This window comes from Anser cygnoides, chromosome 20 (assembly GCF_040182565.1).
Source record: "Anser cygnoides isolate HZ-2024a breed goose chromosome 20, Taihu_goose_T2T_genome, whole genome shotgun sequence".
NCBI lineage: Eukaryota > Metazoa > Chordata > Aves > Anseriformes > Anatidae > Anser > Anser cygnoides.
Window position 1 is genome coordinate 6,448,023 of NC_089892.1, and position 26,880 is coordinate 6,474,902.

Sequence of the window (26,880 nt, forward strand, 5' to 3'; positions counted from 1 at the left end):
AGGCTCCTTAAGCTACAGCAGCAGTGCAGTGCAGGAATCACTGCACGGGATACACAAAGAAAAGAGCTTACTTTCTGAGACATATTTTCCTATAGTATATCAATTTTGCCATCAGATTGTTAAAATCCACTAGCCTGACAGCTATTGGACACAAAATGTCTTACCTAGGCACTATTCAGTGCAAAATCTGCTGAATGTTTAAAGGAGGTGTTATTTCTTTGATAACACAACCACGTTAAACTGGGAAAACACATCCATTTTGTATTTACAAGTGCTACTTTTTTATCTGTGGAATTCCCAACAACATCAGTGAAATTACTCCTCATTTAGGTTAGAAAAAGCGTAAAGTAAAACCTCTAAAACCTCTAAAGTATTTGAATTGCTTTGAATGAGCAAATAAACCTTAAAATACAACCACAAAAACATAACAGCATCACTGTACTTAAAAGAACAAGCAAATCGATGTCTCCAATTTGATTCCTTGTAACCAACTAGACAGAGATGACCCTATAAGACCTTTCCCAAGCTATTATTGAGAAATGTGAACAGAAGGTTACAGTCGTTATTGATCTGAATTATAAATCTCTTTAGCAATGCAAAATGCCTGTTTTTAAAGAACCTTGCACTCAGAAAAGTCACTAACACTGCTTTTTATTGTTACCTTATTTTTACCTTATTTAAGTGTTCCAGAAGACGATTTACTCCAGCTGCCTCTGTGGGCTTTTGCATATTCTGAATCAGATTATAAATTGGTCTACTACAGTAATCAACAGCAGAACTGATTCTCATTACTAAGCCATGAATATGTCCACTTCGATGTTATTAAATAATATAAGATGTGGCTGAGACGCCTGCAGGGGCATCAAACGGGGAAACAGCAGCTCTCCAGTGTTTTCATTTCCCACCTTGGGGCACACAGGTAAGTACTAAGCAATTACCCCCTGGCTTGAGGAGTTCGATGATGTCATATTTTCCTAACAAGTAACTCAGAAATGACAAAGGCTGCTGAATGAAAGCCTGGATACCCTGGGCTGTTATATGTCAAACTGATAATCAGTTCTAAGCCTCTTCACGAAGCTGAGACTTTGTCTCAGACTTTGTTTCCTGTCTATTCTGATTCAAGACTGGATAGAAAGGAGCTAAGGATCCGATCTTTCAAATTAGGTTTGAATGGAAACATCCTACCCTGACTTGCAGGAGCTACTGCCATACAGGAAAACACTGTTTTAAAGCCCGCCCCAACCATAGATGCTTGCTTCAGCATACAATTTTAGGTATTAAATACTTTCAAAGGTCATAGAGAACCTGGGGCAAAAAATCCCATTAGAAGCAGACCTTTCCTCTAAGTTACTTTGCAATGCTTCAGAGACTAACACAATGCTTTCAGTTTTGATCCTCAGCAAGTGTGTTCTCTATGAAAAAACAGCCAGGAACAGCCAAGGAACCCTATCGCTTCGGAGCTCCCAGCAAATTTCAAGAATGTAATGCAAGGTCAGTATTTTTTCCAGGAGACTTGAATTCAAGTTTGAAAAGTTATATTACAAATAAAAGAGAAAAAAAAATCATCCTACATAAATAAACTAATGCTTTTTGACTACCTGGCATGAAAGTTACTTTAACTATGTTAACTCCACCCTTCCCAAACTCTAGGGCATTTATGTGTGACATTATACTTGGCATATATGTTTTGTGTATATTTATACAAACAAGCAATTCTACCTGCACCTCAGAAAATGCAATATATGCATTTTAAAGAAAACAGTCTAGATATCACTAAAACCTCATTTGGTAAGCAAAATCAGTAGAATGGAAAATAACACCAACGACCAATTTAGCAGTGCAGACGTGACCAATAAGATAAGCAGCTGGCTGAATGGCTGGCTGTAAAGAGCACATGAAACACATACCATGGACACACTCATCTACACTAAAATAATTCACATTGCAGAAATTGCTTCCTTCATGTCTCTTTGGAGCAGCTTTCCCAAAGAAAGAAACAAAGGGAGAATGAACAGTGACAGTATGGAGACAGGATGGTTTAGAAAGGGCTAATCCTACTCACAGTTCTTCGACCTGTTTCATACGCAGAGATACACTGCCGACTTCCTTAGTTATGAGAGTCCTGCACAGACAGAGGGAGCACAGCAAATGCATGCAAAAAATTAGTTAGATTAACAAAAATAATGAAAGCAGCAGCTCCATCCATGGGTTGTCTGTGGTAGGAGATGGTTAAGAGTTCACATTTAAATGGAGAAAATTAGGTGTCATTCAGAAGCAAACAAAGCAAATCAGACCAGAGTGCAATTCACATGAGGAAACCTCAGCAGTACAGTTGAACTCTCTCTATAAGGACTCCTCATCTCCTGATCACTGTGCCATTTGATTTAAAACTGAAAGCTGTTCCCCTCTCCTTGGCTTTAAAATAAGACACCATTGTTCTAGCTCTTAAAAGCTGCAGGCAAACCCATAGGGTAGTTACACATCATTAAAATCCTGAACCATCCTCTCTTCCCACTGGTACAGGCTACTTTACTAGTTTGGTGTTTTTTTTTTTTTTTTTAAAACCAAGATCTAAAGCTAGTAATTATTGTATGTCATTGTAATAACTGGTGACTCAAAACAACTGAGGAGAAAGAAATTCTCATGAAGAGTGACAGCATAACTATGTCACCAGATGGGAGTATGCATAAAACTTTCAGCTTCGGCTTCCAAGTGGCTTGATAAGATGAGCCAGTAGCTCACAGCTATCACTCACAGCCCTGGCTTGAACTAATCTACTAGTACCATGTGCTTTAGGAGGTCATTACCAAGCCCTCACACGGTTTTCTCCATTTGCAATGGCATGTTCCTCTTTAAAATAAATAAATAAACAAAGGAATGGGAGTAGTTCTTAACCATGTAATGGCAAGAAATAATGGCACCACGTTTCAGGAAGAAAAGCAAAAAGCTAGCACTAAGAGAGCTGCAGCTCCTAAGGAGACATCTGCAGAGGCAGCCCTATATAGGGAGGGTACTGTACTTTTGTAGCCAAATTTAAGAAAGCTTTTCAAAACAGATCACACATTAAGAAGTGACGACTACAAATACAAGAGCTGCTTAGGACAGATATAACTCACAAACAAGTTTAAGTTGTTAAGTACAACAACAAAAGAAACACATAAAATACTGAAGTCAGACAGCAAACTGAGCTCAAGTGTCGTGAATTTTACAGTTAAAAAATGGGAAAAGCAACAGGAAAATCTAGAATAAGAATACAATGACTCAGTATGGTGCCCCTGGTAACAGAGCCCCTCAGTTTTGCTCCAGTCAATTACACCCTAGCGTAAAAGGCAACAACCTAAATTTCTGGCATATGTGAGACAAAGGCCAAGCCAGCAAATACTGGATGGGTGTCGTATCTTATTAGTTAGATCTTACTGGTTGTCAATTTGTTCCTGTCGCAAGGCTATGCTGCCCTGCTCTTCCAGGAGATTCTCTCGGGATGCAGACTGGGCGGGATCTAGTTTTTTCACATAGGCAGCTGGTACAAAGCCCTGACGGTCATTAACTTCAACCTTCCACCAGTCCTGGAATGAAGGAAAAAAAAAAAAAGCAACCACTGTGAGGCAAGCACTAAGCATAAAGTATGCTGTGTACCTGAAAGGTGGCAAATTAGAGGTTTCTATTAACACAAGAAAACAAGCTTGTTTTTTTTATGGAGGTCATTTCAAACTGTCTCCTGCAGACATCTAGGTCTTACTTCCACTTCTCCCCTTGTGTTTGGTCAAAAATTCCCCCAAAAAAGGGAAAAGATTTTCTTTCAGACACATGCCCGATGGCATATGGTGTTTATCTGACTTAGAAAAGCTGGCAGCTATAAAGGAGACATGAGAATGAGCTGAAGAGGTATGCTAAAGTGCTGAATGGGAACAGGGATGAAATGTGCAAATGTTTTAACTTCTCTGAATGCTCTTATTCAAAAATAAACAAATTAACTAAAGAAAAAAAAACACTCAACAAAACACACAGAACAAAGTAAGAGAAGCAGCTCAGCAAACCAGCAGGCAACTGCATACCTTGTTGGTGCTGTTGAGTAAGGTGAGGATATCTCCCTTTTTCATAGTCACCTCCCGAGGACTCTTCTCTTGGTAATCATAGAGCGCCAGAACGAGCTCTTTTCCAGTTTCATCATCAGTGGGAGCAACTTGTTGCTAACAAAGGAGCAGAAGGAAGATGAGTAGAGATGTAGAAATTGATGCATGTTTATTACAATCAATGTAACTGTCCTACAAATTACTTCTGCCTTAGTTAAAGCTATCGTAAATGCTTTAAAATGATTCCTGTTGAAATAAATGTAGTACAGATGGACCTATTTTACATGCTGTGTGGGTTCGAACCTTGCAAATGACCACATTATTCTGTTTTCTTCCAATGTAACATAGCAGTCTGTTACAATTATAAAAAGCAAAAACTAATTTTGTTATGAGAAAACCAAGTGCAGTCTGCAATAACTTCTCAACAGCAACAGCTGTTATTAAGCTTTGTCTTTACCTTCTGCTGACCCAAGAATTTTAGCAACGTGATTAGCATCTTTCCTTACCCTGCATGACTGGGCCTGTTCCCTTAACGCCTGTATGCTGCTGCCGTAAGCAGAAAGATCAGACATCAAAGCTTCATGTTTCTTCAGAAGAGCCTGAAAGTGAATGATAAAAACAACATGTACACCTAGCCATTTTTACAGATGTTATTCTGCTTAAAACATATACTTTGGCTCCATACACAGGCAGCGTGGGTTTTTCAGAGCTGCCAGACTTCTGACTCTCATGAGAATAGCTACTTCTATTTATTCACAGGCTAGATAGTCGTCCAAGTGCTTCTGATGCTTTTCCTCTACCTTATCTCAGTAACACTCTTTGGTTCTGACTAAGAGTACTAGATATAACTCTGGAAATAGAGGTATGTTTGAAAAAATGCCTTTAAACTGCAGTTACTTTCAATGAAATGTGAGTACAGCATCTGGGATGTGGTGGTTGGCCACGGAATGATACTTGTACAGCAACTTTTACACAAAAATACGACTTCCAGACTGGTAACTACTGAAAACCAGACTCATACTGAAATGCAACATCACATGAGGCAGGAATTTACTTATATTAATCTCATTATGCTGTACAAAACCCCTATAATACAGTGAATACAACTGTAAAGTTTCCTTGCAACTGATCTAATATACTGAGCGGCAAAATTTCATGTACAATAATAGCTAAGATATAAGATAAACTGCCACTGCATTTTGACTGAGCCTAAAATTAGCTTGATGCAAAAGTTTTCCACCCTTTTTCATTAGAATCCTAAAATTAGCGGAGTCCCTTATTTTCTTTGCCAGCAGACAAACTCCTTGCTCTATTTGTGCACAACTGATTTAAACAATGTCAAATACCTCGGCTGAGTCTTCATCCTTCCCATAGTCTGTGCTGCCTACAATGGGCTCCTTTTCCCTCATCCATGATTCTGCCTCATTAGCATCAGCAAAGTACTGCTGAGCTTGCAGAGAATCCTCTAGATCTTGTCGTCGTTGAGATGCCTTTGCTTTCAGAGAGTCCCATTTTTGGTTTAGCTCATTCAGTTTGGTTTTCACATCCTCGGCAGCAAAATGTCCTATGCAACAAAAAGAAGGTTCTGAAGAACTTAGAGACATAAATACTAGAGACTTAAAGGTTATTTGTATTTTTTGAAAGTCAGAGAACTTAGACCTGTTTAAATTTACATAGCCTATTCTGACTGGAATGAGGAAAGCATAATTCAACTTGTCTTTTGGCTCAGCCTGGAAAACACTGTACCTGTCAATCAAAATGTACTAAGAATATTTGAATCATTTAGAACAAAACAAGCCATGCAATAATATTTCTTCTAAATGATGAAACAAAAAAGGACATATCTTTCCAGCTGACAAATATTATTTCAGATGGGTATTCTGAATCCTGGGAACAGGAAATTTATTTTAGTGTTCTGGAGTTAAGAACAACCAGTCAGAAATAAAAGCACATACTTATTTTAAAGCAGAAATGGCTCTTATTGTCTTTGTGGAAGATCTTCTCTTACATCATGATTATATACTACAGCTACAAGCCTTTAATAGATTCCAAAATGAAGACTAAGTATCATCGGCACAAAGTTCCTAAATGACTTGAATAAGAATATGACTGTTCTGTCGAGGGCAGGCGCGGATCTGTGACAATGGTGACAGTTTCTTATCAAGGAATCTATTTCTACTTGCAGGTGAAGGAACGACTAGAAGCTCATCCTGCTAGCTGGTACCTGTCTACTTCTCAGATAAAAACAGGCAGTAATTCTTAATTGTACAGGGCTAGAGAATGCTCTAGCCTACACAAAGACTCTTGGATTTCCTGAAAGACGAAGAATAAAAAAAGAGACATACCTTCTTCAACCATAGCATTTCCTTTTTGTGTGACGGCTTTAATGCGAGGCTCATGGCCTGCAATTTCTGCCTGCAAAGCCTGGTGCTTCTTTAGCAGATTCTGGACACCAATTAAGTCCTTGCCTGAAAAATATAAAATAGCTAACCAGTTAATTCAGTCTCATCAGACTAAAAAAAAAAAATTCAAAGAAGCTGCAACCAGTGCTAGACAACCTCGCAGAGTAAGTACTATCACATGAAGACAGAGCACAATAAAACCTGAGTTACCCACTGACATTGTAGCAGTAATAACATAACGGAATAGTTAAAGACACTGGGATGGACCAACCTCGGTTTGTTGAGGCGGCGATAGGTTCCTTTTCCCTAATCCAGGTCTCTTCATCCTCAATGTCACGGAAAAGCTGCTGCAGGCGAAGAGAATCTGCAAGTTTCTGCTTGCGAGCTACCATAGGATCCTTTAGAGCTTCATACCGAGCTACTAAAGCTTCTTGTTTCTTCTTGATATTGTCAGCATCAAAGTGCCCAGCATCTTGGAACTGGCGTGCCTGGATGGTAATGCCATCTATACGATCCTAAAATTAATTCAGGAATAACTTTATGTCAAGACCTTGATTAAATTTTATGGCTTTTTACTGGGTGCAGTGGCTAAGAGCATTTGAAGAGTATTTTCAGGTCTTAGCTAATAAGTTATACTGTGGCAGAGGAAGAGAACCTCAGCTGCACACTGACAGCGCAACAATTTTTTAGTAACAATTTTGTCTCAGATTACATTCAACAGATTATGTAAATGAAATTGTTTTTAATCGGTCAATTTCATAAAATTAAGGCAAAAGATTTTTTGAAATTACATTAGGTTTACAGATGTACTACTCTAGATGAACCATTTTTCAACTGTTACCAACTCATAATTTCAGTCGTGGGAGCTTAGACTTTGCTGATTTTCTTGCTGTGAATTTAATTCTTCTAAAGATCATTTGCTGTAGAGTTCTATATTTAAAAATGGAACTGTTCTGCCTCCCCTCCCATTTCTTATAGAGCCGTATGACAACAAAGTAAGTAAGAATAAGCTATTTGCAGACAAGCAAGAATTTGCAAATGGAGAGTTTAAGGGAGAATTATTACCCAAAGCACAGCACACCTTTTTAAGTTGGTATTCACTGAACAAAACAATATTATTTAACATTTTCCAAAAATTTATTTTTGTCAGTCAGGAGGATACTGTTCTTATAGATGTACAATTTACATTTCAGTTCAAAGTTATTTCTGATAAATAAACAGGGAAGCCCAAAGCTACAAAAACAATGAAAATACAGATTCTTACTATCATCTGCCAAGGTCTCTTGAATGAGTATTTTTAAGTGAACAGAACTCAAAGGGCAGGAAGAAAAATTATTCCCCTCACCTGATGGGCAGCAACATCTGCTTCTAGCAGGGCATGTTTCTTCTGAAGATTCTGAACACTAGTAAGATCTTTTCCATAATCATCGGAAGCCAAGTGTCCCTCTACTTCATACAGCCACAGCTCAATGTCCTCCACATTGCGATTAAACTGCTGCTGTTGATTGGCTTCACGCAGTTTTATACCTGAGTAAGGAGTGATGAGGAAAAGGTGACTTGAGTCTTCCGCTTCATTCAACTCACTTCCTCATCTTCTCCCAGCTAAATTCTCTACGAAGCGTTGTCTGTATTCCTATGAGTAGGTCTTACCTTTGAGTTCAGTGGCTTCCAGAAGTTTCTTCCACAAGCTGATAACTTCATTCATGCGAGCTGCCACTTCATCAGATGCATAGTGATTGACATCAATCAGCTTCTGGCCAGCTTTCTCCAGTGCGTCAATACGGCTCTGATTAGCAGAAAGCTCTGCTTCAAAAGCCTGATGTTTCTGAACTTTGCCTTGCAAGTTTGATGGATCCTATAGATACAGAAAGAAAAAGAATATTTCAATCCAAAATTAGTATCTATAGAACTCAGAAGAATTTTTTAAATTAGACTACACTTACATACATGCTAAGATGTCACAAGAGGATTTGGTGCCACAAATATGCCTTTGAAATCAGAACATTTAAGCTATTGAATAAGCATGATTACAGCACAACAGGACAATCTTCCTTGGGGCCAGGAAGAAATTAGAACTCTTCCTGTTGCCATTAATACTGCCTCCTTCAGTAAGATTTAGCTGATACCGCTTCATATCATTAGACTGATTACATTAAGCTTGGTATTGCCTTAAAATTATTCCAACATTCGTTTTGTTTTTACCTTGTAAGCCTCATCAGTTGCAGTTTTCATTTTTTCATTAACCCAACTCTTTAGCTCATCAGAGTCTCTGAAAAACTGCTGTAGATGGAAAGAGTCTGCCAGTTGAGCACGGCGGTACATAGCTCTTTCATGAAGAGCATTTCGGCGGCTCAGCAGCTGAAAAGAAAGGAAAAGTAAAGATTTTCAAATTCCTCGGTGTGCAAGAACAACCACTGTATCTGTTCTTCTGGGAGAGCTCCTTTGACTTATCCCATATTGCAGTCATACTATTTAAAATAATAAAGCAGAACATGATTTAAAGTCTGCAGTCTACTTACAGCATCTCTGCGTGTAGCAACATCATCCATGGCATAATGGTTATTCTGAATCAATTTAGTAGCAAACTCATCTAGTGCCTAAAGAGAAAATAGTTTTCTGTTGATTTCACGTAACAAAAATTGTTTGTGCAAGTTTACATAGTAAATTAATTCTCAAAAGTTCACAGTAAAACTAACATACAGCCATTAAGAAAGCTATTGTTAAAACCCTTTTTATCTGTACCATCACCTTACAGGTGGAAGAGGGCAGCTTTTGACAAGTCATCATTCACATTATGGCATAGTATGCAAGCACTGGGTTACTGAGCTCTCTGAGGCAGCAGCCGAGCCATATCCTAAATTTTCCACTATTAATTTTCCATTTTACAACAGTACATACACATCACACATAACACAGTGGATCGTTCGCAGAGCAAATCCCATTATTCTCTGTCATCCCTCGGCAATGTTTCCTCTCCTATCAACAAATTCACTTGTTTTATTTCTTGCCCCTTTAGTGATCGCCTAATGTAAATGTCTTACTGTGATTTTCTCCTCCTGGGCACTTAGGGATTTCTCAAAGTCTTCATGCTTCTTTAGAAGAGCCTCCACGCTATCCAGAGAATCACCAAGGTCTTCATTCAGCAGAAAAGCCTAAAGTAAGGAAACAAACACATCATTGATTTTTGTGTTTCCATCCTCAGCTGCTTTAAAAGACAACCCAAGCATGATCAGTGATATTTCCTACCATATGATTGGAAAGTGAAGGATGATATCCTGGGATTGTGTTCCCTGAACACCTCCAACAGCCAAAGGTTCTGAATTTACCTTCTGATTCAAACAGTATTTTATAAGAGTTAACAAATATAGAAGCTATCTCAGGCCAACTTGTCTCAACTTATAGTTTCAGCATTAGTTGGAAAAGGTCACTACAGCACCTCAGGCAGTCACAAAAATAACTGCGCACAGCATCATACCCATTGCATGTCTAGTGCTAATCACTCCCACTAGAAAATAATAACAATGCACTCACTTCTTGTTTGCTCATCCAGTTGTCAACTTGTTCAGTATCTCTGTAGAAAAGCTGCAGATCCATACACTGTTCATACTGTTGTCTGCGAAGCTCCCACAGCTCTAGCAAGGCAGCTCTTTCATCTGAGAGGATGGTCAGCTAAGGGATTGGGAAGAGGGATATATAATATTTATGGTTCATTTCCATCTCAACATAAAATCAAGATGGAACACTAAAAAAAAAGGTGGTTAATATTAGATTGAAAATAACCTTCTGCTTAGAGTCATCCTTCTCTTACTGACATCATCATCATCCTCATCCTCACACAGGGTGAACCTTTCCTCAGCTTATCAAGTTTAATTAATGACTACCAACTTCTGACTTCTGTTAGAAACCTCTCAATTTCCATATTATATTTGCACGAGATATTAAAAGATATTAAAGAGATATTTAAAGGACAGTCACTCCTTTTTGACTGAAGGGCTATTTGTAAGAGAAGATCTTTAGCAAACCATTCCTCCCTCTCAGACTCTGAAGTCTCTTTGACCCACTCAATTAATGGCTTTTAAACCATCTAATTGACCATATTTTAATAAGGTTTCATGAGAGGCCTCATTACTTTGAAAACCAACATTTAGAAATACTGAATATTACTGAATATTTACTGTCATTTTCGGTAGCAAACCTAGACCTAGATAAACAAGTAACTCAGTTTTCATGAGGAAAAATAGTACTATCTATTAGGAATTATTAGTATAAAAGTTCTAGTAATTTCTGCTAATAGATCAACACAAACTGTCAATCTGAGAATGAAAATAACACATTACTCAAATTAATGAAAAAAGCCCTATAACCTAGAGGGACAATACTTTACAGCTTACGATCTTAACCAGAAATGAACTTTTAAATTAAGGGATGCAGAAGAAAAAAGACAAAATTCTTCTAGAAGCCCTGGCTCTCAAGCTATCCAGCTTACCTTTTCTTTAACTTCATCTGAAGCATAGTGCCCAGCAGCAAGCAAAGCCTGTCCAGACTCATCAGCGGATTTGAAGCTATCTTCATGCGCATCAATTTCTCCCTATGAAATGGGAAGCGAATACGGTGTTTTTACACATTAGCTTAGCATAGTTTCAGAACATGAAAACTACTGTTGAAAATAACAGACACAACAGTCTGGATACCTAAATTATAAATATTAAACTATTTGTAAATACATCACACTGAACGTGAAAGCTAGAATCAAATGTATCACCTTACAATGAAGATAAGGCAAGTATAAATTCATATGTTAAACAGAAACTAAGGGTTGGTTTCAAGTTGCATTCTTACTTATAGCAATTCCTCCCGACAGAGAATTAACACAGTTGTTAGTCCAACTGATTGCTATCAGGTCTAATTATTTTTGATAAAATATTATCATAAGCACTCTTAAATACTTACTTATTAGTGTATAAACTTGCTATCAAGAACCACAAAGTACAAAATCTTAAATCGGAACAGACAGCAATCCACGCTGCATGATCAAAGGACTTTAGTGATACAACATTAGCAGCTCTGACTCAGAGACTGTGTTAGACACACAAATCAGTCTTTGAGTGTTGCTGACTGGATTTGGCTAACCATTATACCTTATGTTCCTGATGTCTATCTAGAAGGGCTTCTGCTCCAGCCACGTCATTGGCAAGTTCATCAGCATTTATCAGAGCCTTCATCTCAGTTACCCAGCTAGTGAGGTCTCGGAAGTCCGCCAGAAAGCGCTGCAACCTTATGAAAACAACAGAAAAAATGGCTGGGAATCATTCGTAGGCATAGTTTCTCAATCCTTACCCCAAAGATAAGGGTTACAAACATAAAAGCTGTTCCTCTGGTTGAAAGCAGACAAGACAATACCAAAATGCAATTAGAATATTAAATAAATAAATAAGCTCTCAACCTAATAAAGGAGTCTTTTAAAGTCAGGAAAATGCTAAGTTTAAAAACAAGTGGGATACCTTTTGATAGTTCTCCAAGATATGTTTTGCATATAACTTATATGGAAAGGAAAATGAATACTCTTATATGTAAGCCTGTATGCTGAAGACAACAGATACCAAGACAGTTCTCGGAGTGTCTCAAGATAGCCCAGGGGACTGCTTCTGTCACAATCACAACAGTGTGTGTGTGTGGTGGACTGACAGAAAATTTCAACTGCACGTACCTCAGCCTCAGAACAAACAAACAAATTCTCAGATTCCTTTCAGCATGTCTTTACAATTACTGCCTTTGGCATATGCTTAGCACTCATCAGAGAAAGTGATCAGTTTCTGATTCTCTTTTAAATTTGCTGTCAAATGATTTGAAGGGATTATGACAGTGAAGTCAAAATAAGAATGATTACTTTGTGTGGGCCCCCGCCACCATAAATCTTGCACCATGGAAGGGAACAAACAGCAGAAATACGGTACTAGAAAGGATGTACACTGCCATATTAGGCTAAGTTTCTTTTTAGCATGGCTTCTTAATACTTACCTGACGGTTTATGTTTCATAGACAACCAGGCTAGTATAGAAACAATCATGGATGAAGACAAACCCCATAGCAACAAAGTGACTATCACTGATGAGACTGGGACAGTACACCAAATAATACCTCACGCTTTAAGTCTTCACAGAGAACCATAAAGGCTCTACAGTGAATAGATTTATAATAGATATATTGAAAAAACACCAAAACATAGTCAGATAACGCACTTCAGAATGCAAATAGAAACTCCAATGGAAGAAAAAGTGAACATGTCCTAAAACATCAAGAAGTTTATCTTCATAATTGATCCATATTCACAGAATGACCAAAAACTTTAATTATCTATTATTATTTCTTTTACTAAAAGAAACCACTGTATGTTGTTTGGTGAACATGACTATTTCTGAAAACACCATAATCATCCCCAAATTTTGGAGTCTCCCTTTCTTCCCCTTCCAAGAGTACTATTATCAAATTTGAAAAAGGAAGAAGAGAAAGGAAAAAAGGCCGTTTTGGCAAGAGAGTATTCCTACCTGTAGGAGTCATTAAGGCGAGCATGCCTCTCTGCTGCCAGAGTTCGGATCTGTTCCCAGTTGGCAATGAGTTCCTCCCGTTTCACTTGAATTTGAGAAGCATTTATTGGGTGAGACTGCTGCAAACGGTCGGCTTCTGCACAAAGGGCCTTAACCTAAACCCAGTCATAAACGGTGAGTAAGCTTCTAGCCTTTTACAAGCAGGTTACTTAGTTTAAATCGTAGGTAAAATGCATCTCTTATGGGTACCTTATCTTCCAAAGCTGCAAGATCTCTTTCCAGGCCTTCATGCTTACGCAGCAAAGCCTGTACACTGGCCAAGTCTCTGCCAAAATCATCTGAGGCCATCAACTGCCCTTTCTCCTTAATCCAGCTGATGGTTTCATCCACATCCCTTCAAAAGAAAGCACAAGCTGAAAGCAGTCTACCTTTTATGGAAAAGGTAGGATGTTTTCACTTCACAGGCATACTGGCAATACAAATCCATATATAAACACTGAAGCCAACTACAATTGTGTGTGTGTATATATATATATATATATATAAAATTTTTAATGTCAAAAAGCCTTCAAGTGTGTTGGCAGGACATTCTTCAGATGCTGTCATGAGATGCAAATAAGAAATTATAGCACCACTGGTTCATTTTCCACTCTGGACCTGTCTCCAATTTAACTACAGCAAAAAAAAAAAAAAAGTCTTTTAAGGCTCATGTAAGATGGAACTGGGGGAGGAAGCTCTCAGAGCAAAGGGTGGGAAACTGCCGTGAGCAAGAATGAACAGAACTGCCAGGTTGTGAAACCAAAATCAGAAGGACTGTTCTAAGGGAATTCTAGAACAAGGTCCTCATTCAAAGAATCATGAGGAAGAATGAAACAAAAACAGACAATGGTAGCTCTTCTCACAATACTATATGTAGCTGAATGAGTCATTAGACATCCATACAAATATGACATCACTTCAGCAGACCCAACCAGGATCGTACCTGTTGAAGCGCTGAACTTCAGCTGCCCCAAAGAGTTTTCCTTGCCTCTGAAGGGCAAGCCCCTTAAGACGCTGCCAGCTCGCATTTACTTCATCCTGTTTGGACTTTATAAGTTCCTCCTCAGGGTGCTGTTCCTAGTAAACAACGGAAAAGTGCTATTTCCATGTATTCCGGGGCTTTATATCCATTGACAAAACCTCAAAACACCACTGTTTTCCAAGAAATCAATTCACAATTACTGTAGTTTCCACATGAGCTCTCAGTTCAATAGTTTTCCTAAAGCATCACCGTGTAAACATTCAATATTCTTGCAGTAGTCTAAGTTTCCCTATGAACTAATTAATCTACAGGGAAGAGGGCTGTAAACAGTATCTATTTTTCCCTGGAATGCAGTACTGTGCTGTCTCCACCCTTGCCCAAGCTCCAGATGACATGCTAAAAGAGAAGATATGTAAAACTTGGTTGCCAAAGGGAAACACCTTTAAACTCAAATTACAATGTGTCTTACAAATCACTACTCTCCACATTTTCATGAACCTTCTCAGTGGAGGCAGTTATTCCAACTGTCCAGCAGAAGAATGCATGAATCAAATGATAGCCACTCAAGGTTAAACTAGCCATGTCTCCAACACATACATAGTAAAACTATAAATGTCTCCTACCAAACTGGCGGGAGGGAAGGAAGTTGCAGACGAAGCTTGCTGTGTTACGCCAGGCTTGCCAGGAGAGATTTTCAACACACATGAATGTTTACCTGGATAAGTTTGCCAGCAAACTGGTTCACTTCGTTTACTCTTTCCTCATGAGCTGCGAGGTCTGTCTGGAACTCTTCAAACTTCTTTTGCAAAACCTCAACATGCTCTAAGTCCTGGCCAAGCTCTTCAGAGGTCACTATTGCTTCCTAGCGCGATAGGGGAAAAAAAAAAGTATATTTCAGTATAACCTATGAGAAATCATGACCAGAAATCAGAAAGCAAATTGTGCTAATTTTGGAATAGGCCAAGGACAGCTACAATTGCTGTGTTTAAAATCAGATGTAAAACTACAAAATTTCTTCCTTCAAAACAAAAATACCTCCCATCCCACATCTTTACATTAGAACATCCAGGATCACTATGCATTAATTTCCAAGTCATTAAATATAACCAGTTCCATTATCACAGGTTCTCTGTTCCGTGTGTGCTGATCACTACTACAACAACCCAAATTACTGAAACAAAATACACATGGAAAAAACATACTTTTATGACAACAAAATAATTGGCTGTGCAGTGACTAGAATTTGTTTACATTTTTAGATTATTTATGGGCTTTTGCTATAGGCTTCTCATGCAAGATTTCTTTATGAAAATTGCATTGTCAGATTCTGTAACAGTTACACAAGGTTTAATGACTGAACCCACAGTGACACAAAATACCAAACTATCATTAAGAAAACCCAGATGATCGTTTTGTGGCTTTTCTTGATATTGTGGTTTGTGGTCTGTTTCCTCAGAGTTCAAAGAATCAAAAGCCAACAGTTCTCTTATAGCAAATGGCCTTACAATGTGCCTCTAAAGACATTCCAATCATAAGAAATTATGTACATAGAGCTTGCTGGCATGCAGCTTGCTGGTTAGGCTGGCCACTTTCTATAATAAATCATTGAGGATATTAATAACAAAAATTTGCCTTTACATGTTGAAGATTTCCCTTACGGGAAACTTGAATTTGATTGTTATGATAATTACGAAGGTCTTAAAGCAAAGAAGAGACCTGATTATGTTTAGCTATGCTCTCCAACACGCAGGCTTCCTCTCTTACTCTAGTACCTTTTTTTTAGTGGCTGCAAAAGAATACTGGTTTGCAGATGTACTGCTTATACAATATAAATAAACTAAATAAAATGTGTTGGTGCCTTTAAAAGCTTTCTTTGGCTACCTGAACTCCAGCAACCATATGTTGATAGAAAATTTCCATACAAATGCATCAGATTTTCCATTAAGAACACAGAAAACACAGGTAATAATATACCTTGTCATTGATCCAGTCCAAGACATCTTCACATTCCCGTAAGTACTGCACCAGCTTTTGTGCTTGCAACAGTTTGACTCCCTTCTCTCTCATTTTTTCCAATAGCAATTCCCATAGCCGGTGCAGCTCCTGCAGCCGAGTCTAGAACAATAGGATGCTGATATTAAAATCCTGTAGCAGATGAGATTAAATTTATTCCCTTCTGGTTCTTAAAATAAGATTTTTTTTCCCCAAAGTTTTATGTTCCTAAATCTTACATTAGACAAAGGGTGGAAAAACCTCATTAAGTTTTCATCTCGAGTAATTAGTTTTCAAATGATATGAAATGATACAACAACACAAAGTTAGAAATTACTGAACTGAGCATTCTTGTTTCAAGTCAAACTTGTGCCACTTTACAGTATTTTCACTGTTTCTCTTAGCACCAGTCAGCTAATATATTTAGCCAACAGTGTTAAGTAATATAATACTGAAGTGCTAGGAGCAATTACTAGGTTTAATATTGAGTCTTTATGGCTACACTCTGCCTTCCAAAACATTTGGGAGCGACTATATATTTTATAGACAATTAAAAGAAAAACCACACTCCCACACAGGGACACAACTTGCAAAACAGGAAAGTATCTGCTCCACCCAGCATCTCTAACGCTTTGCTCATCTAGATCTGAAACTTGAAAGTCACGCTAGAGAAGCTTTTGAACATCGAGCATGGGTGGATACTTCTTTAATCCACTTAGAAAGTTCAGTTAGGTAGGTCTCAAGGGAAGAAAAAGCTCACACTACTTGATTTCCTAGCACTGCCCCAAAGGATAGTGCAAACTGTCAGCCAAGGAAGAAAGAAGATATCGCAAACAGAAGTTGCACTGCACAGCCAGAAGTTTCACCTACTCGTATGTGGAGCCCAACTTGGGTGGCAGTTACTATTGGGCGCTGTGCAGTCCTGTACGGCGTGAAAGACTGAACCATTAAAAAACAAATTATCACTCCAAACAGAACACGAGTAAGAACTGACATTGAGCAGCACAGCTAAGATGCAGCATTATTTAAGGTCACTCATCCAAAAGCACTTTTTTTTTTTTTTTTAATATTTGCAGTATAGATTACGTGGTCACAATGAGATTTCTAAAATTATCATTACTTTAGAGTGTTTTATTAAATAAAGTATGAAAAAGTATTTCCGCTTTCCTTAGTCACTACTCTCATAATTTCATTATGTGTATGAAAAGGTCTCAGTTAAGTTTTGATAATCACTACAAAAATACCACAGGTGTTTTTCTTTCAAAAGTTAAACCAGCTCACATCCAAAACATATAAAAGAAGATTATTTAAATAACTCTAAGTACACTTTTTTTTTTCCACTAAAGAAAAATGCAGACATAGGCAACACCGAAGAAAGTTCACTGAGGCCCAGAAACAGCAGATCTAACAAAATTAGCCCTAGAAAAGAAGTTGCTATGCAAAACAAAAATTAGCTTTTACTTGTGGGGTACGTGCACGTATGCACCTGCACACATATATGGGAATAAGAAAACCCTAATAATATCCAGAGAAAAATGAAAATACATAGAAGAAGGAAAAGAGTAGAAGGCAACTCTTAAGGCCTTATTTAAAAGGTATAATTGTTCAAACCTTTAAAAATAGTGATTATCACTTAAATACTGTCAACTGTAATCCTGCCTAGTGCGGCGATGAAGATTTTAAAAATGCATGACATTGCATTGCACAGGTTGGGAGATTCAGGAAGAAATTAAAAACAACCACAGATCTCAGGAAGGATCTGAAGGAAGCTCACTGCCCGCTACTGCAGAGGCACCTGTCCTACGAGGCTTTCCCTGCTGCACAATCAGGGCAGACAGGCCTCTGTACTTGGAGCTCATACAAAAAGCTGCGGAATGCAAATTCAAAGAAGGTCAGACGTACAGCCAGTACAACTGAAGCACAAGGTTAAGATCAGCAGAGACCTGGTCTGGGCCAGATCAGACAGAAATTAAATCTCTGAAGTTTACTGATGAGGTTGTGTGTATTACTTTTAGTTATTACTGCAGAAAATTAAAATGTTATATAAGCAAAAAATACATTTCTTTTTTTAAATCTAAAACTACGCAACATCCCTGACATCAGGCCCTGTGAATTTGCTGCTTCTTGATGGTGTGCCATTTTGGGAACAATCACAAGCATAATTAATCATCTGCCTTGTGACTTTCAATATGTCTTTGAATTTCTGATGATTTTCCTGTCCAAGTTCCTGGACTCGACAGGCAGACAGTTCACTTACAATCTGGATCCAAAAAAAGATAAGAGCTTGGTGCTCAACGGAAGAGAGAAATGTCTGTAAAGCTTTTGAAATATAAAGTCTCTTGCGATTTCACTAATCAAATTATCTGTAGAATTTTTAAAAGTGTTTTCGAACATAGAGCTATCTGTGTAACCTACAAAAAGTCTTCAAGGAAAAGCCTGGAAGATGGGAAAAAAAATCGTTTTAAAACTCACTCGTATGGTTTCAGATGCAAAATGGCTTTCATTGATCATCTGATTTCCAGTCTCGTCCAGTTTAACAATGGCCCCTGAATTGGCCTGCACCTCGGCTTCAAAGGCTTGGTGCTTCTGCAGCTTCCCCTGCAAACAGAACATCAAAGAACATGGCTGAGATCTGGTGCACGGCCCTCCTCTGCATATCCCAGCATCAAGATTTTTAGTGTATTTTGTGCATATTTAGTACTGAAAAACAAACAATAAAATAACACAGTTGAAGTCATAGCTGTACCATATGTTTCACGGGCGGATACAAGCATCCCAAATTTTAGATATTTTGTTATTGTATTTGCTCTTGTACATCAGAGTGTTCAAACATCTGAGAACCCATCAGCTAGCTCCACCCACACAAGTTAATTTTCTACAAATATCTTTTTTTGTGGAAACAATAAGAATTATTTCACATTTATTTACAGAGCCAAAAAGCCCAACAAATTCTAGGACTAATCCATGGTGGTTTTACACTACAATTCACTGAATAACTTTTTCTACTCTGATTTAGCATATAATCCATTATTAGAAATATTCCAATTATATCAGCAAAGAAACTGGGCTTTTGAAGAACACTTTGCAAGGCTGCGTGTATTTGCATCCATCTTTCTTCACCGCTCTCAGATCAAGCTACATTTATGTTTTTGTTCTGTCTATTCCAGTTGACCTGGTATGCCCTAATATTAGTCGTAGAACATAAAATGGCAGTAGGACTTGCCTGTAAATTGCTTGGGTCTTTGTAATTTTCATCAGATGCTATCTGGAGTTTCTCTTGGATCCATTTTTCAAGCTCATCTGCATCACGCTGGAAAAACTGGAATCGATAAGAATCTTCAAGTTTTTGGCGCCTGAGAGAAGATAGTTCCTTGAACCTGTGGTAACGGTCCAAAACTTGTTGACGCCTTTCTTGGATGTCTTCTGCCGTTTCCAACACTTTCACACCACTTGGATCCATTTTCTGAAAGCCAAATAAACCTCAGTTAACATTCTGTTTGTATTATAAATCAAAGGTAGGGTAGGAAGAGATCCATGAAAGAAGAACCTGTTTTTTTTAATCACACGTGGTTTACTTACAGTCTTACTCTGTGTGTTCAGATATGTACATAAAATATAAATATTATACATACAAATAAGTGAAAACACACTTCTAGCAGAAAATCATAGGAAAAGAGGATTTACAAAGGCATTTAACATCGACCTGTCTTAGAAAAATATGGCTGCTGTATATCGGCCATCTCAAATTGTGTTATGCAAGCATCCAACACAAATTATAAAATGTGCTTTAAAAATGTGTTTGTGCACATGTGTATATACGTCTGTGTATATATATATACACGTAGATATATAAATGTAAGATGTTTCTTGTACATCTAGTACAATGTGGAAACATTTTATTTAAAATACTGAATACAGATAAATTTAATAATATATATGACTATTCCTTAAAGGACAGCTAACCGGTCCACGTAAGTACATATATATACATATATATACACATATATACATATATGATACATGCATATATATACACGTGTGCAATACATCTACCCCCTGCTCTCTCAGACAACTAAGGAGTTATGAACCCACCCTGCCACTCCCTACACAAGCTTTCAAAAGCCAATACTGAGACTCACGCTGCGTTTCGCAGAGCTGATGTTGTGAGCAGACAAGGAATTAAAGGAGCACTTTGTATACCTAATGATCCTGCCGACTGCAAACCCTCATGCACTGCTTTACACACTACAAGCCGGTATTTTTACCGCAGGCACCAAAGAACTGACTACTGCTCTGCTTTATCTATCTAGGGTTCTGTTAAAATTGGGATAACCTTCCCTTTTTAATTCCTAAACATTCAAAACGCAATTTGATTTTCAATACGAAGCGTACGCATTAGGACAGAAGCATTACACCAATTAAAAAGCAGACTCACTACGGTCACTGGAGTTTGGATAGTGAGGCAGTCGTTTGCCAACCCGCTGTGCATATCAAGAAGCTGTTGCAACAAACACTCCGCGCGTGAACAATCGCGCGGTTGATGTCTGGGTGTACAAGTGTTTACACGGATAGCTCAGTCAATGCTTTTATTATAAATGTTGTAAGCACCGAACTAAATGTGCTTCCCATCAATGCTATCAAGTAGAAAGAAGCAGCAACGTGTGGAAGTGCACATTGAAAGACACAGGCGAGCTCTAAACTACGCTGTTAGATATTCAATTACGTTATTTAGTCGTTAGCTAGCCGCACGCTTTAATTAGACCCATATCTTGCATAATGCTACGAAAAACCCCACGGGCTGGAACGCTATCTACAGGGCCATGTTTGCTGTTCGGTTTCCAAGCACTCGTAGAGGGCCCATCTGATAGAAGGGAACATATGGGGGCGAGCTCACACGTCCCCAGCTCCCTCCCCGCAGTCCCACCCAGCGCAGGGCAGCGTTTCGGCAGCAGTTGTTACTCCGGTGAACTCTGAGCCCCAACTGCATTGCGGCACTTGGAAGGAAGGAAGGAAGGAAAATTCAGCTTTGTTTTCTCCTCCGGGCCTGCGTGTTTCATTCCTTACTGCCAAAAGGGGCAAGGAAAATACAGTCTGTGGGGGCTGTGCCGTATAAATGCAGTTCATCTGGGTTCATCTGGCAGCGGTACCAATGGCTCCACTTGATCGGGGTATTGGAGTTTTAAAAGACCAGACTCTGAACATAGCCTGAGCTCAACCACAGCTCAGTTTTCCTGGGAAAGCGGCTGTTTCAAGCTCTGCTTCACGCTGCCTTCCCCTACAGACAGACAGCAGGCAAGAAAACACAGTTATTACTAAAAAACTTCCTTGCCCGTGCTGCTACATTGTGTTTGAATCCGGCAACTCTTTTATTTTTAACAGAACAGTGTTCAGGAAAAACAAAGTGGCAGACAGCCCAAACACCCCACTGTATCCTATCTTGCCCCTTGTTCTGGTGAAGGCCATTACCAGGAAAAAACGAAACCCCGCTTGGTCTTAGGAACGCCGTGCAGTCAGCTTGTATGCCCGTATTAGAAACAACCCCCACAGGCCAAATTATTTCAAATCGCTTTAAATTATTATTTTAAATGATTAAATTAGATTATTTAAATTAGTAAGTCATTTAAATTATTTAAATTGCTAAACTATTTTACATCAGAAGAAAGAAGGAGGCCTCCTGCGCTTTAGCCCGGTAGCTGCTTTGCCTCTCACCACACAAATCATGCAATCTGGCCCATCTTTTTGCTGGAATTGGTTAAAAGAAAGGCTCCCTTTATAACTACAGCAAGTCGAGCTAGTCAATTGTAAAAGAAGTGCTTTGGTCTAGCAATAATAGACTGTTCTTTCCTGCAGCAGATCAGCTGACGTCAGCGAGCGGCCGCGGTGCCAAAACGCGATCAGCAGTCACTGGGGAGCTCTGAACTCCAAAGTCATCGATGCTGCAGAGTGGTGCAGCCTACCTCCGGCGCTTCCAGGCGAGAGCTGCAGCATCCCCCTGGAACACAAAGCCATTCTCCGAGATGTTTCTAAGCCTTTTCGGTTCAACTGCATCACCTGGTTTTTAGCCTAGAGAAGGCTCCAGGGAGACCTCAGGGCAGCTGCCAGTGTTTAAAGGGGGCTGCAGGGAAGCTGGGGAGGGTCTCTGCATCAAGGAGAGGGCCGACAGGACAAGGGGGAACGGCTTTAAGCTACCCAAGGGTTTAGATGAGACACAAGGAAGGAATTTTGCACGGTGAGGGCGGTGGGGAAGCCTGGAAGCACCTGAGAACAGGGCTCCGGGCAGAGTACATGGGGGGAGAGGGGTCTGGTGGGCGACCCGTGAGCTGCCCCCAGCCCAGGACACACCGCGAAGCCACGCTCTGAAAGGCTCGGCCTTCCTCCACGACACAGCTGCCCTCCCAGCAGCACGGCCATCGAGAAGCGACAGCTTACCCTCGGCCGCGGGGGCACGCGCAGCCTGTCCCAGAGCAGACACGGCCCCACCCTGCCGCCGGGCGCAGCCTGCGCCGGGCCGATAAGCCTGGATAGAGCCCGAGCCCCGGGTGCCATGGGGAGGCCGGGCCCGGGGCTGCTGCTGGCCTCCTGCCTCCACACCAGCAGGGCCTCGCTGCGCGGGGCTGTCTGCCACCCCGCGCTCGTGCTGCAGGAGCAAGTTTGGAAAGCTGCTCAGCGCTCACGTCTCGCCAAAGGGCGATCAGAAACGCTTCGGTGCGCTGTTGCAGTGGTGTTTTTCAAAAAAAAAAAAAAAAAAAAGAAAAAAGTCTGAGTAGATTGAAGCCAAAATCTGAAGAAGGCAGACCGGTAACAACCGGACTGACCGCTCTCACCCTTGAAGCTCAGACGATTAGCCTTCCCCAAGCCGTACAAATTGCCCGCTGAAACGCGGACGGAGATACACAGCTGCGGCTATCGACAGCCACCGCAGTGCAACAGCGGTGATGTCAGCAACATCATTCACGTTGGGCAAACAGCGGCGGCGAGGAGGGTTAGACAGGAATTAGAGCGATGCCAGCAGGGCAGACATAGAAGAGATGTCAGCATTTCCCCCACCAAAACATCGGGAGGACGTTTCGGGGATTTAAAAAGTCAAATGTGACACGCATCGGGCGCTGTGCAGTAGATTTTGGAGGATTTTTAAAAACAATTACATGAGGCTTAAAGAATTAAACCACTCTGCCTGAAAAGCAATCAGATATCCATATATAAAGATCGCTATCTGAAGATGTAGTAAAATAATGACTTTCTGGTAAGACAAGTCCTGATGCGTTACGCGCATTCAGCACCCGTCCCTGGTGAGCCTGCAGTGAGCGCTTTGCTTTCCCTGCCCAAACACTCCCTGCTCCCAGGCATTTCTGGGCTCCTCGCACACTTCTGGGCTCCTCGCTGCCTCCTGTCACCGGAGCCGCCAGCCCTGCCATCGGCCACTCCCTCCCTGCTGGGAGGGGAACGGATTGCTCATCTCTTTTCTCGAAGCGAAGGAATGCGAATCCTGATCTTGGAAGCGAAAATAACCTTCGTGAGGAAAGGACGGAGGGGAAAAAGCAGGACGCGCTTCTCCCATTTGCATTTGTTCTGCAGGCAGCTTCCTCAAACAGCCGGGTAAGAAGCAGGCCGCTAGGTACACCTCGGACAAAACCACCGTGACTGTTTGATTTAGTGCTAGATCAGTTTCTGTGAGTACTGCAGGTGAATAAAGGAGCTTCTGGAAGTACCTACTGGCTGCTGCTGCTAAGAAGGGAGCTGCAGAAGCATTCCGGGCTATGAAAGTAACCGGAGGACGGCCTATCATACACCCTATCCTGCAGATTTGCAATGCTACTGAAAGAAAATGAATGCACACTCGTTTGGTTTGTTATGAATTTAAACCTGCAATAAAGAAACGTCAAGGGGATACGTGCAGCAGAACCCTACGTCCCCCCACTCCTGGCTGCCATCACAGGTCTCCTAAAGACTGCGAAGCCCAAGGCAGAAAATGAGTGCCTCGGTACAAAAAGGGAGACGTGCTGAAGTCGGTGCTTAATTCCTCAGCCTCATACAAACCAACCGCAGTGCAGCTGAAATCCTCACATGCCCCAAAATTTGAGTTTGCGTTACAGGGACATACAAACTGTGGCATTTACACAAAGGTACAAATCACATTGGAACTGAAGCAGGTTGCAAACCCGGTGACTGAGGCCGATTAGAGGGTTTGTGCACAGCCTTAACTGTGTACTTCTGAAGCCTGGAAGTCGATTACAGACCTGCTCTTTTAGGCATTCAGTCTTAACATTTTCATTCCACTATTCAAATAAGAGCAGCTAAATCAGAGAAGCTGCATTAGAGACAGCCAAACCGCCTGTCTGAATTTGGTGCCTTTATGTTCGAGGTGTTTGGGTTTGGCTTTGTTTTCCATGTCAGACCTGTGACGAAACCATGCAGGGCTGGCAAGGACTGCGTGCTGCTCCCAGGCTCCTCGGAAAGCAAATCACCTTGACTGCATTGCAGAAACGCAGAGCTTACAGGTAATGGGATATTATATAATTTATCCAGCATTTTCTATCCCTAGTTAGCATCTTTTCTTTATAATTTTAATTGTAGCACGTTTGCTATCATTTCCAGATAAAACCTCGTCGCTTGTGTTACCCAGGTGAAGTCTGAGCTTGGTCCACACATCCTATTTATTTCACCATCACTGAACTGAGAATGACACACACGAGCAGCTAGAGCACAGGATGGGGATTATAAATCTGTGCAGGTGGATGGAACGGGAACCAAAGCTAACTTTAAATGTTCTGCAATGTAAATCTGATCGTGGCTGATTTTTAGATGTTACAACTAAAAAGATATTGCTCAAGAACTCTTTAAAACAAAAAGCTCTTACAAAATTAATCCACACCAACAGCGTGAACGTGTTGAATGTTCAGACACCATGAAATGTTCACACACCATGCATTACACAGAGAAATTAGAAAATTCAGAGCGTTAAAGGAAAGTCAGATCGGACTGAACACTGGAGTACAAATAAAGCGTACGCTATATAGGACAAACTCCCAGATAAATGGCTTTTTGTTACAAACAGGTCATTGCAATAAAGGCAGGCAAGTGTGGCAATGACACTTCATGCATTACGTGAAAATACCTGGACTTTGACTTTACGAAACGATGACAACATGATGGAGGAATGCAGAGTCTGAAAGGGAGGGGGAAATCGAGATAACATTCAGCTAACTACAAGTGGAAGGACATAGCTCAACTCATTTTTTTTCTCTCCAAAATGCATATTCCGTCACAGCACGCATTCCATACTTTCCTTTTGGTTCCTTGCCACATAACACAACTTGGCATTATTGTTACGCAAGCTATTGCGAGCAACAGACCTCCCCATGCAAAAAGGTTACAATTATCAGCAGGAAAACTTAATTACTTTGGTATGTGCTAACCTTTCCAGTTAATTAAAAAAGCAAACAAACAACAAAAAAAAACTGTAACAATCTGAAGGTCAAAACAGAAAGTAAAGGAAGTTATCTGGACTTGGCAAATGACTCTTCTTGCTACACAGTAATCAAACGGGGTGGCTTAATTTAAAGACACAAACTCAGTGAGAATGTAGATATATATATATATATTCAAAACCAAGATGTTTACTTTCAATTGCTACAGTAAAAAGGAAATGTAGCAGCTGCAACAGAAGGTATTCTTTGAGACGGCTCGTTACATAGCTGTTAGGTGTACCTAATCCACTAAATATTTAGCTGAAAACTTCCTGCATCCCCTAACTCTTGTTTTCCCCATGAGCGCACTGCAATCCCTGAAGCAGTTCATGGACAACCGCAGTTCTGTGTCTGTGCTTGCTGAGGCTGCTGCATATCTCTCCTGGCATTTGCATAGCTTAACGTGTATCAGTTGCAGCAGAGAGAAGGCAGCTTGCCACCCCATTTGATCCACGGTCAGCAATGGGAACACAATGCTGGACGACGCTTGGCAATCCCCATCGACAGCATCTGCAGTCTGCTCCACCCCATTTTTCTGCTGCCTACACTTCAGGGACAAATGGAAAAAACAAACTCCCACACTACACTAACATGGAGCGGGGAAAAGGGAGGAATTCATATCATTTCCTCTGATACCAGGGAAACAACTAGTTCCCCTCAAAAAGCAATGTATTTGTGAATGAAACAATGGAACCCCTTAAATATATTAAGTACATAAGAAGAAGACAACGATACTAAGCTATTTGCTTTAAATTACTAGGGTTAGTTATAAATGTAGTAGTTGAGAAACAGGGGTTTCACACCAGGAGGTAACACCCTGTCTTAAAGAGATGCATGGCTTCTGTGCAAAGGAAAAACATGTAAAGAAGGCTGAAAAGGCAGTCTTTGACATTTGGTATTTGTTATCACATTTTTTAAAATTAAAAATACAATAAACACGTTTAACTTCATCTACTATCGATCTCATAGAAGCATAACCTCTAAATCTGATTAAAAAACAACAGAAATTCAATTTAAATCCAACCTGTCCAGATGTACTTTTCTTCCCCCCAGTATGAACGGAAATAAATTACTTCATGTGAACAATGTAACCTGCTATCCTGGTTCAAGTATTTTCCACAGCTTAACAGTTCCAGTACTACAGTTACAGATCCTGCACACAATGCAGCAGAAAACATCCTATTTTCTAACCTTTTGTTCCTTACCTATAAATCATGCAGAGCAAATAATGATAAATGAAGATTTCATGGAAGGACAGATTGCTAGTCGCATTTAAATGCACAAAAAAAGCCACACAACGTGATTTAATATTTGTTTTGAAAAAATCTGAATCCCTGACCAAGGCCTTTCAGAGAATAGTCTTTGGAATCTTCTGGCACT

The 26,880-nt window shown here is 40.0% G+C and overlaps 1 protein-coding gene across 10 annotated transcripts in view; it reads right to left on the reverse strand.

The window, feature by feature from the left end:
• The window catches only part of SPTAN1 (spectrin alpha, non-erythrocytic 1), a 51,132-nt gene that overhangs the window by 22,709 nt on the left and 1,543 nt on the right, over positions 1-26,880 (reverse strand). For 4 of the 10 annotated variants that reach the window (XM_048052828.2, XM_066980829.1, XM_048052833.2 and 1 more), the window contains exons 1-23: positions 25,149-25,196; positions 19,257-19,496; positions 18,506-18,631; positions 16,016-16,156; positions 14,757-14,903; positions 14,003-14,136; positions 13,270-13,414; positions 13,021-13,175; positions 11,614-11,749; positions 10,962-11,063; positions 10,007-10,144; positions 9,517-9,627; positions 8,995-9,072; positions 8,678-8,833; positions 8,126-8,330; positions 7,821-8,002; positions 6,747-6,990; positions 6,419-6,541; positions 5,420-5,637; positions 4,580-4,672; positions 4,056-4,190; positions 3,418-3,566; positions 2,063-2,122 (exon numbers count right to left, since the gene is read on the reverse strand). In XM_048052828.2, the coding sequence (XP_047908785.1) occupies positions 2,063-2,122; positions 3,418-3,566; positions 4,056-4,190; positions 4,580-4,672; positions 5,420-5,637; positions 6,419-6,541; positions 6,747-6,990; positions 7,821-8,002; positions 8,126-8,330; positions 8,678-8,833; positions 8,995-9,072; positions 9,517-9,627; positions 10,007-10,144; positions 10,962-11,063; positions 11,614-11,749; positions 13,021-13,175; positions 13,270-13,414; positions 14,003-14,136; positions 14,757-14,903; positions 16,016-16,156; positions 18,506-18,631; positions 19,257-19,496; positions 25,149-25,181 (3,251 nt within the window). In that variant the 5' untranslated portion in view covers positions 25,182-25,196. Of the gene's footprint in view, positions 1-2,062; positions 2,123-3,417; positions 3,567-4,055; positions 4,191-4,579; positions 4,673-5,419; positions 5,638-6,418; positions 6,542-6,746; positions 6,991-7,820; positions 8,003-8,125; positions 8,331-8,677; positions 8,834-8,994; positions 9,073-9,516; positions 9,628-10,006; positions 10,145-10,961; positions 11,064-11,613; positions 11,750-13,020; positions 13,176-13,269; positions 13,415-14,002; positions 14,137-14,756; positions 14,904-16,015; positions 16,157-18,505; positions 18,632-19,256; positions 19,497-25,148; positions 25,200-26,880 lie in introns of those variants that run through there. The other 6 variants (XM_048052845.2, XM_048052842.2, XM_066980831.1 and 3 more) reach the window with 3 other exon arrangements.